General features: G+C 32.1%; 1 protein-coding gene across 1 annotated transcript; it reads left to right on the top strand.

Annotated features, from left to right (window-relative positions):
- The first annotated feature begins 2,854 nt into the window (after nt 1–2,854).
- LOC132183396 (uncharacterized) lies at nt 2,855–6,064 on the top strand. Its single transcript, XM_088516885.1, has 3 exons — nt 2,855–4,069; nt 4,133–4,338; nt 4,492–6,064. The coding sequence occupies exons 1-3, from the start codon at nt 2,855–2,857 to the stop codon at nt 5,888–5,890; spliced, it is 2,820 nt and encodes a 939-aa protein (XP_088373011.1). The 3' UTR covers nt 5,891–6,064.
- Nucleotides 6,065–10,903: the final 4,839 nt, after the last annotated feature.

The following is a 10,903-nucleotide window of genomic DNA, read 5'->3' as shown; positions in this document are numbered from 1 at the left end:
ATGGTAGGTATAAGGATGGTAGAATAAGAAGGTAGAATAGTATAGGGTTGGTAGAATAGTATAGGGTTGGTAGAATAGTATAGGGTTGGTGAAATAGTATAGGGTTGGTAGAATAGTATAGGGTTGGTGAAATAGTATAGAGTTGGTGAAATAGTAAAATGAGGGTATAATTGTAAATTGAAGGTAGAATAGTATTTGATTTTCTCCTATAAATAGAGCTCTTCTCCTTCACAATTTTCATCACTCATCTCCTCTCCCATCTCTTGCATATATTCTTCCTTCTTCCGCTTTTTACTCGGTCTTTCTTCTTTCTAAGAGTGTTTACTCAGAACAGAGAGAGAAAGGGCGAGACCAAGCGCTACAAGAAAGAAAGAACACAAGAGAAACCGAGAGTGAGATGAGAAATTTAAGACAGAGAGCTGAAGAGGAAGAAAGAGAGTTTAGGCGAGAGAGAGAGAGAGAGAGAAAGTCAGTAAAGGGATTGTTATGGGTATAGACCAACTGCAGCAGAACGGGTTTCAAGTAATTACCTTTGATGATCCATTCATGTAATCCACTGTAAGTATTTTTACTTACTGAGTATGATATTGATATCCAATAATACGGATTTTTGTGGTTTTATAACTTGTCTAGCATTTTGCTGTATATGATTCAACAATGATTTATATTGTCGGAAATCAATTGACTCACTACTTCACAGTTTTTTGTAGTGCTTGCAGGAATGGAAAATTAAGGTAATTATGCAGTTGTGATTAGAGATTCATATTGAGATGTACAGAGATTCCAAGTTGGTTAAGTTTTGTCTAGGGTTTAGACTGTCGGATAGATTTGTATAAATGCCTTGTACGACATAGCTTTGGGTATTTTTTTGTATAAAGAAAAGTATTTTAACAGTATTTTTTTGTATTGATAATTACAGTTTTTCCGCTATATGAGATCGTTACACACAATATCAAAACGATAGTATATAAAGCAAACACGAGATCATTCCCCCGAAGATTGCTGTAATTATGCTTAAAATTAATTCTCTAAGTTAATTTACTGAATGAAACGAAATAAAAGATTTAATTGAAGTAAAAAGAATGAAAAGGTAATAAAAGATGGAATAGAAATAATAAGAATAAAATGGTAGGGTTTTGATATCCACCGCGAACCATACTCGAATAAGATAAACAATATGCCAATGTTCTAACTATATCAAGATTCCCTCTTCTTATTATTTATTCTTTTCCTCTTCTTTTATTTCCCCACACTCTCCCTCTTTTCTCTGCACGACCAGCTCCTTCTAGAGGAAAGAAGAAAAAAAATGGAGAAGAGAAGCAGCAGAAGAAAAGCAGAAGAAGAAGAAGAAGAAGAAAAAGAAAAGGAGAAGAGAAGAAGAAAAAAAAAAAAAAAAGGAGAAGAGAAGAAGAAGAAGAGAAGATAAGAAGATTTTTTTGGGTTTTTGAAGATTTTTTGGGTTTGACGTTTGAGTTTTTGATTTTTCAGGTTGATTTTTTGATTTGGGTTTTTGATTTTTTGAAGATTTTTTATGTTTGGGTTTTTGAAAATGGAAGAAAAGAAGAGAGAGACAGTGAGAAAATGGAGAAAAGGAGAGAGAGAGAGAGAGAGAGAGAGAATGGCGTACGTGCTAGAGAAACGAAATCGAAATTGGCACGTTAACAATTTTCTAACGTGTCATAACGCTTGACACGTCAGAAAATTTCTGACGTGCCATTTTCTGACTCATCAAAAATTGTTGACGTGTCAGAAAATGCCGTCAAAAAAAAATTCTTGGCACGTCAGAAAATTTTTTGACGTGTTAAAACGACGATAATTGTCCTTTTTTCAGTAGTACTGAGCTATACATCAAATTTTTATTTCACTTTTATCTCACATTGTTGATGTAGCACTATCAATTACTTATTGGATCACTTTGTTGGTTTTTTCTTTTCTCTTTTTTTTTTTTTTTTTTTTTTTTTCTTTTCTGAAAAAAAAAAAAAAAAAAAAACGAAAGTTTTACTTAGTTTTCTTGAACTTCTATCACTTTTGCAATTACTCTAGGTGATCCTAATGATTTTGCATACAAATCTAGAAGCTATAACTTTGTAATAAATAATTATAGTGGACGACTTCTTTTAAGTGGAGGACTTCATTGTTTCATAGTGGAGGACCGTACTCTTTATGAAAGAGTGCCATCTTTTTAAATGTTATCACCACAAAACTTATTCCATAATGGATGTAAAATCAAAGTGTACATGGGATAAGATCCATTTAATCGTGGATATTAGTTGTGACCCCTTCTTGAATATCATTGTTATCATGACAGAAAATCAGGCAATTAGATAATTAAAAGTTGGAAATGAGATAAAAAGACGCCAATTGACGAGGCGTGTCACGCGCGCGCACTTAACTATTAATTATAAAATAATGCTCATAATTATGACTGAAAGTGTTATTTTTTTTTTTTAAAAAAAAAAATCAATAATAATTTACCATAAATCTAATAATAATTTAAAAGTCATATAAATTTTGGAGCACAAGAAAAACATACACAAAAAAAAAAAAAAAAAAAAAAAAAGGGTTTAGGAATATTACTCAAGCTAGCGCAAGACTGATCCTATTCAGCTTAATTTGGAGTACCAGTTCTAGGCCCTTCTAATTTTTATTTATTCATTTGATGACCAAAAGACTCAATTATAGATGCCCGTACATACCATCTGGCCGACACATCATTTCTTTGCACAGTTCTGGACATACTCGCAAAAGCTTGCAACGCCAAGCGAAATCGAAATCCAGCCTATAAATTAAAGCTCTCTCCTTATTATGAGCTTCATTACCATTTACCAAGCATATCCAACAGTGATATAACACAATGGGTTTCTCGCTTTCTCTCTTCATTTTCATGGCCTTGTTTTTCTTACTTTCACGGTTACATCTTATAGTTGGTCAATCTTCTCCTTTTATGCAACCCCCGTGCCATCATGATCAGAGCTCTGCCTTGTTGCAATTCAAGCAAAGCTTTATCATCCATAAATCTGCATCAATGAAGTCGTGGTTTGATTTTCCACCTGATTATCCTCATTGTCAAAAGGTTGGGTCTTGGACAGTAGAAGGAGACAAAAGTGACTGCTGCTCATGGGATGGGGTGGAGTGCGACAAGGACACGGGTCATGTAATTGGGCTCGAACTCAGTAGTAGCTGTCTATATGGTTCTATTAACTCCACTAGCAGCCTTTTCCGTCTTGTTCATCTCCAAAGGCTTAACCTTGCCTTCAATGACTTTAACTACTCTCATATCCCACACCAGGTACGTGATCTTCCAAGACTAACACATCTCAATCTCTCTTGGTCTAACTTTCATGGTCAAATTCCGTTAGAAATTTCACAATTGTCGCACTTGTCATCCCTCGATTTATCTCAAGACTATCATGATATCCCCCTTCTTGGATATCCCCATTTGGAACTCAAAAAGCCCAGCCTAAGAAGCCTAGTTGGAAATTTGACTCGCCTACAAAAGCTTGATTTGAGTGGGGTGGACATTAGCTCTACGGTACCTAATATTTTGGCAAACTTGTCTTTGTTAACATTCCTCTCTCTTGGTGGATGTGGTTTGCACGGGGAATTTCCATTAGGCATCTTTAAGCTATCAAATTTGCGAGTTCTTTCTGCAATTGGCAATGAAGGCCTCACCGGTTGTTTGCCTGACTTTACATGGAGTAGTCCGCTTGAAGCATTGAATCTCGCAGCCACGAGTTTCTCAAGGGAACTACCCGCTTCCATGGGAAACCTTGGATTTCTGAATGACTTGTCTCTGTGGGATTGCAATTTTTCGGGGTCTATTCCATCTTCACTTGGTAACCTTACTAAACTCACTGAACTTGCCCTTGAACGTAACTCTTTTGTGGGTAACGTCCCGTCTTCCCTTGGAAACCTTACTAAACTCACTTATCTTGGCCTTTCGATGAACTCTTTTGTGGGTAACATCCCGCCTTCACTTGGAAATCTTGCTCAACTCTCTTTTTTAGACATTTCATTCAATCAATTGACAGGTCCAATTCCTACTAAGCTTGTAAACTTGCCACAACTAGTTGTCATTTATCTAGAGGATAACCTTTTGAGTGGTGAATTGCATTTAGGCCTTATAAATGAGACACAATTGGAAGCCATTAACTTGAGCAACAATCAGTTAACTGGCCCAGTTACTTTTGGGCCGAGGAACCTCACACAATTACTTTTCTTGGACATTTCCACCAACAAACTTCATGGTCAAATTTCAAACTCAGTCTTCAACTTCAAGAATCTTCAAGTTCTTTATCTTTCTGAGAACTACCTTAACGGTATTGTGGAGTTTGCCGAGTTTGTTAAGCTCAAACATTTAATTGCATTGGATATTTCTGGTAATCAATTATCTTTACTTACTAAAGAAACCAGTGCCAATGCAACTCTTCAAAAGTTTCAAGTTTTAGGATTTTCTTCGTGCAACTTGAGCAAATTTCCAAATTTTCTTAGAGACCAAGATGAATTGGTGTTTTTAAACCTCTCCAACAACAAGATTCATGGCCAAGTCCCAGAATGGATGTGGAACAAAAGCACCGCGAGTCTACAAGTTCTTGATCTTGAGTCAAACTCGCTCCAAGGATCACTTCCTATTCCACCAGTCGCCACTTTGCATTTCGATATTTCAAATAATTCATTGACTGGAAATGTTCCGAAATTGTTTTGCACTTTGATTTTTCTTCAAGTCCTTGATTTGGCAAATAACAACTTAAGTGGTTCACTTCCGCACTGCTTAGACAACTTTGGTGCTTCACTATCAGTACTTGATTTGCGAAGAAACAAATTTCAAGGAAGCATTCCAGAGACTTGGATAGGAGGAGGCCAATTGAGGATAATAAATTTCAGTCAAAACAAATTCCAAGGGCATTTACCGAGATTGCTGGCCAAGTGTACATGGCTCAGGGTCCTTGATCTTAATGATAACCAATTCATTGGTAGATTTCCATTTTGGTTGGGACATCTTCCAAATTTAGAGGTCCTTATTTTACGGTCAAACAAATTCAATGGTTCAATGGGGACACCTCAAACCTATTTTAAGTTTCCCAACTTGCGAATCCTTGACATCTCCCACAATGATTTTATGGGAAAGCTACCATTGAGACTTCTTGAAAATTGGAAGGCCAAAAGTTTTGAGAATGTGCTTCTGTCAACATATATTCAAGAATACTCAGACTTTCAAAAGCAAAAAGGTTTTGGGTATTCCTATTGGCTCCAGGCTTATAGTTACTCTATGATGATGACAAACAAAGGCAATAATTTGTTCTACGAGAAGGTCCAAGAATTGCTCATAGCCATTGATTTCTCAAGCAATAAATTTGTTGGAGAGATACCTAAATCTATTGGAAATTTAAAGGGAGCTCAATTGCTCAATCTTTCTAATAATGCTCTTATTGGTCACATCTCATCCTCTTTAGGAAATCTTACAGAGTTGGAAGCATTGGATCTTTCTCATAATAAATTATCAGGGGAGATTCCACAACAATTAACACAACTTACTTTCTTAGGATTCCTCAATGTTTCCCGTAACAATCTCATGGGACCTATACCACAAGGGAGGCAATTCGATACATTTGAAAACAAATCATTTCAGGGGAATCCAGGATTGTGTGGAAGACCATTGACAAGGAAATGTGGGAATTCTAATGAGCCACCTTCTTACCCTTCAATCTTTCAAGAAAGTCAAGACATTGGATCACCATTTGAATTTGGTTGGAAAATAGTTGTGATTGGATATGTATTTGGATTTGTTGTTGGAGTAATAATTGGGCCAATAGTGATCGCAAGGAAACATGATTGGTTAATGAAGACCCTACGAATAAGGCCAGTGAGTGGGAGGAGACGCAGAAATTAAATAAAATAGTTTGTGCAAGATACCTTTCCAAAGCAATTTATGTATTATTAGACCCGTGTTTTCTACTTTTAATCTTATTTCTCTGTGTGTAATGTGTTTCTTTCCTTTTTCATTATTGTTTTGGTGTAGTACTTTGGATTAGTGTGGCATTAAGATGTTCGTATGTAAAATGCTTTGGTGGGATCTTTTATATATAGATTGCATTACTTATCCAAAGGTTTCCACCCTCTTGCATTTGATATAGAAATTCTAATGGCATCTCAAATTACAGGTTCTGAATACATTATTTGTTGTTTCTTTACATTCTTTAGATGGTTTCTTGTTTCAATGATTTATCTTTTAGTTCATCAGCAAAATTTTACACATCCATCGTGCTATTTACCTTGCATTTGAAATCCTGGGAAAAAAAAATTGTACTGGGTAAAAAGGTGCCCATGTCAGAAGTAATCCCTAGAATATTTGGTTGTATTTGCGTTTACAATCACTTGGTATATCCAATCAGGAACCTTCCTTCCAAAAGAAATACAGAAAACAAGAAATGCCCAGCAAAACCATCCCAATCCAAGAACAACAAAACCATACAGAAAAAAAATACAACCATTTCTACCCACATGCATGGCTTGTTTGTTTTGTTCAGGTCTTCCTAATTTGTATCACTCTATGTTCAAGCAAACACATTTTCGATGTGTCTTCAGACTTTGTTCAAACAAAAGTTCATTCTATTTCAGCTTTGACTATCCCCCAAAAAAAATAAAACATGGGGGAAAAAGAAGGACTAAATTGTGTTAAGTTTGATTGATGCTAGCTGCAAAAGGAATATAGCTAACCATTTTTTATATGAAGAAAAAAATTATGTGTTTCTTTTGACATTGGATAAGAATTACCACTTGGACGTACGCACCTTGATCCTAATTTTCAATATAGTTTTATATTCAGGTACCACCTCAAACGAACTCTGCATTGCCATTGATGTTCAGTCATTCTAATTAATAGATTCAATTAAAAGAAGTGGAAGCAGGGAAAAAAAAATGCTTTGATACTACAACTTCTTAAAAACCCAGGTGACACGACAGTTCACAAAAATCTCACGCGGCGCAACATGGGTGAACAAATGTTAAACAACAAGAGTTTTGTTAGTAATATTTTTTAATTTGTTGAGAAAAGAAACCAGAGCTGTAATTTCAAACATTCCTGTTTTTTCAAATTATGAGTGGCTTGTTTGTGTGATGTATTTTAGTATTGTGTAATTTAATTCCTAAACAGCCTGTACTCTGTTTTCGCTCATCAGTTTATTCTTTGAAAGTTGTGGTTTGTTGTTTGTTTTTTTGTAAAGAAATGCAGTGGACAACTGCAGCTGTCTTATTGCGTCTGAATCTTTCTCAAGTCATATTCAAACACTCATCAATAAATATGCACATCTCCCCAATTTTAGTTATTTAATTCTCAAGAAAACTTGTTAACCCGGGGGCAGGAATTGTCCAATTTATTCCATTTTCCAATCTTTTTACGAAAACCAATATTACTGGAAATCTTACTAGGATTAATTAAGCAGGTGAATTTTAGAATTTTGTGAGTAACAAATAATTAAATGAAATCCAAAATATTATGGGAAAAAAACATGCATACATGCATACATGCATAATTGCATTAGACAGGTGGTGGGGCTATGTTCATGGCAGTCTTTTGGAACACTTGAAAACCTCTGTTGCTTGTATTGAGTAATGACACGATATTCCAACTTGTTAAGTCTGGTTATAAATTCATGCAGTGATGAAAAAATATTAAATAGAGGGGTTGACTACAATTAAGCCGATTTAAATGATTTGATTGTGGAAAACAAAAGTAATTACATCATATGTATTATCATTCCGGGCGGCAGGGCTAAAGCAAAAAAAATTAAGGATCTAATTTATTTTTAATCCAGGTGTTAAGATATATAAAAGATAATTCCTAAACTATAAGAAGGAAATTAAAAAATTACGACTAATCTGATTGTTCAATTTTAATATATATATATATATATATTCTAATTGAACTCATAATTTAGAATTCAAAAAGCAATGTAGAGAGAAAAAAAGAAAAAAAAAAAGAAAAGAAAAAAGAAAGGAACGTGTGCAACACATCCGCATAAGTTGGTGCATTTAATGGAGGTTTATGAGGTGGTTTGAAAAGTTGGCCTTAAGAACCGATAATTAAGTTAATGGAAATTTGTCTCTAAGGGATAGGGGTGCAAAGGCGGTTACGGTTAGTAAATTTCACTAACCGCAACCGCTAACCGCTAGGCGGTTAGCGGTTAGCGGTTAGTGGCCGGTTAGCGGTTAGTGAAATAGATAACCGCCCGCTAACCGCTTTTTTAAAATTGGGCTTTTTGGGCTTATTTTTTTGGGCTTTTTTTTACCCTCATTTTTTTTTCTTGTATTTTTAATATCTTCTTGGGCCCAATTGCTATAAAAAGAGCCCATATTGAAAAATCAAAAATATTTGACCCAAAATTTACATTTACTTGCACTTAAAAAAAAAAATTCCTTAAATCTTAAATCATAACTCGTTAACTTTTTTTTTTTAGGAAAAAAAAAAATTCAACACAACATACAAAAAAAAGTTCAGAATTCAGATAACTGTCACAACATATAAAAAAAATATAAAAAAAGTTCAACACAAAGCATATAAAATAAGTTCAAATAAAACATTAAATGATACAAATAGTCAAATAAAACATTAAAACTTCATCAATTTTCTCATTTGGTCCTCTAGCAAATCCTGTGGACATCAAAAGAAGAAAAGTTATAATATTAAACATAATAATATTAGGGAACAAGCATGTACACATATCAAAACGTGCTTAATATAATTGTTTTGTAATTAAAATACTATGACAATTCAAAAAATAATAATCTTCGTTTAGTTTAAGGTTAGGAAGAGATGAATATATATGGGTATTAAAACGACGTAGTTTTGGCTTGTTCAATTTTAAAAAATTGTTCAACAAATGGTTCAAAAAATTGGTCAAAAAATGGTTCAATTTCTTTTTTCATAAAATGGTTTAAAAATTGTCAAAATAGTGTTCAAAAAAATGAAAAATATATTAATACTTAAATTGTTGTTATAAGTAATTGTTGAATCTAATGCTAATTGCTTAATTTGACATTTTATGAATCACATTGTCATTGTATATAAATATTATGATTAAATATTTGAATTGTCATTGGATCATATGATTAAGTGTTGATCTTATAAACTTACAAACAAACAAAAATACTTCAATTGTAGTTATAAGTAACACATTGTTTAATCGAATGTCAATTACTTAATTTGATATTATATGAATCACATTGTCATTGTCATTGTACATGAATAATTGATTAAGTATTGGAATTGTAATTGGATCATATAGTTAAGTATTTATCTTATACATTTATATTATTCAATATGCATATAATATAACTATATATATATATATATATATATATATATATATATATATAAAATTCAAAATTGTTCAAAATTGTTAATTTTCTTTTTTTTTTCTTTCAAAAAATGGTTAAATTTCTTTTTCTAAAAAATGTCCAAAAAATACATTAATACTTCAATTGTGATTATAAGTAACACATTGTTGAATCTAATGTCAATTACTTAATTTGATATTATATAATCATATAGTCTCATTAAATTATATCATATGATTCATATGATTAATTATTTAAATTATTATCATATTTATTTATAATCTTTTTTCTTTGAATTGAACTTAATATCTAATGGTAAATGGTAATGTTCAAACTCCTAAATCCTAAATTCCTAAAGTATCTAATAATGCTTTAATTAAATTGTAGACTTGTAGTTATAAGTAACATATTGTTTAATTCAATTGAATCAATTGTGATTATCATTGTACATGAATCATATGATTAACTTGTAGACTTATGACTTATGAGTTATGTCATATTATATATGTATTATTTATTATTATATAATCATATGATTTAATGATCAAGCCATCATGTGATATAATCATATCAATTATAGTGATAATATATAAATTACTAAAATTATAATGATAATACATTAATACTTAAATTATGTTTATAAGTAGCACATTGGTCATTGTTTAATCCAATGTCAATTACTTAATTTGATATTATACGAATCATATCATCATTGTACATTAATAATATGATTCACTTGAAGTTTTGAATAAAGTATTTGAATTGTCATTGAATCATATGATTAACTATTGATATTATACATTTATATTATTCATATATATATGTAGACTTATATAGACTTATAGGTTTATAATATACATTGGAAATAAGTTTCTAGATATTTAATTGTTGTATTAGTATGAATTGGTATACTTATGAGTTATGTCATATTATATATGTATAATTTGTTATTATATAATCAAATGATTTAATAATCAATCTCATGTGATATAATCATATAAATTATAGTGATAATATATTAATACTCAAATTGTGATTTAATTATTTTTAAAAAAAAATTGTGATTTAATGATCAAGTGATTATATGATATAATCATATAAATTATAGTGATAATATATTAATACTCAAATTGTGATTTAATTATTTTTTAAAAAAATTGTGATTTAATGATCAAGTGATTATGTTATATGTATAAATATTTTTATAATTATAATTATAAAAATATATTATATAAAAAGGCGGTTAGCGGTTAGCGGTTACGGTTAGTAGACCCAATAACCGCTAACCGCTAACCGCTAGGCGGTTATGGCGGTTAGGCGGTTAGCGGTTAATGCGGTTAGACGGTTAGGCTGTTAGGCGGTTGGCGGTTATAGCGGTTAGCGGTTAGCGGGCGGTTTTTTAACCGCCCGCCTTTGCACCCCTACTAAGGGATAGCTCAATCGATTTATACAGTCGTGTAAAAAAAAGTTAATGAAATTTTTTTTTTCTTTTTTTTTTTTTTTTCAAGCTATATATCTAGTGTTTCGGTGTATTTGAGTAGACTTTAGAAAGAAACTAGCAAATTTG

The sequence above is a fragment of the Corylus avellana genome, chromosome 5 (assembly GCF_965113065.1).
Source record: "Corylus avellana chromosome 5, dhCorAvel1.hap1.2, whole genome shotgun sequence".
In the NCBI taxonomy this organism is placed as follows: domain Eukaryota; kingdom Viridiplantae; phylum Streptophyta; class Magnoliopsida; order Fagales; family Betulaceae; genus Corylus; species Corylus avellana.
Note: the sequence above shows the minus strand (reverse complement) of the source record. Positions and strands in the feature narration are given on the sequence as shown.

What these genes read in the sequence shown, in the direction of transcription:
- LOC132183396 (XM_088516885.1), top strand. Translation starts at nt 2,855, where the DNA reads ATGGGTTTCTCGCTTTCTCTCTTCATTTTCATGGCCTTGTTTTTCTTA. An exon ending in TTGTAAACTTGCCACAACTA is followed by an intron (nt 4,070 to 4,132) that starts GTTGTCATTTAT and finishes CTTATAAATGAG; the next exon opens with ACACAATTGGAAGCCATTAA. An exon ending in GGTATTGTGGAGTTTGCCGA is followed by an intron (nt 4,339 to 4,491) that starts GTTTGTTAAGCT and finishes AAATTTTCTTAG; the next exon opens with AGACCAAGATGAATTGGTGT.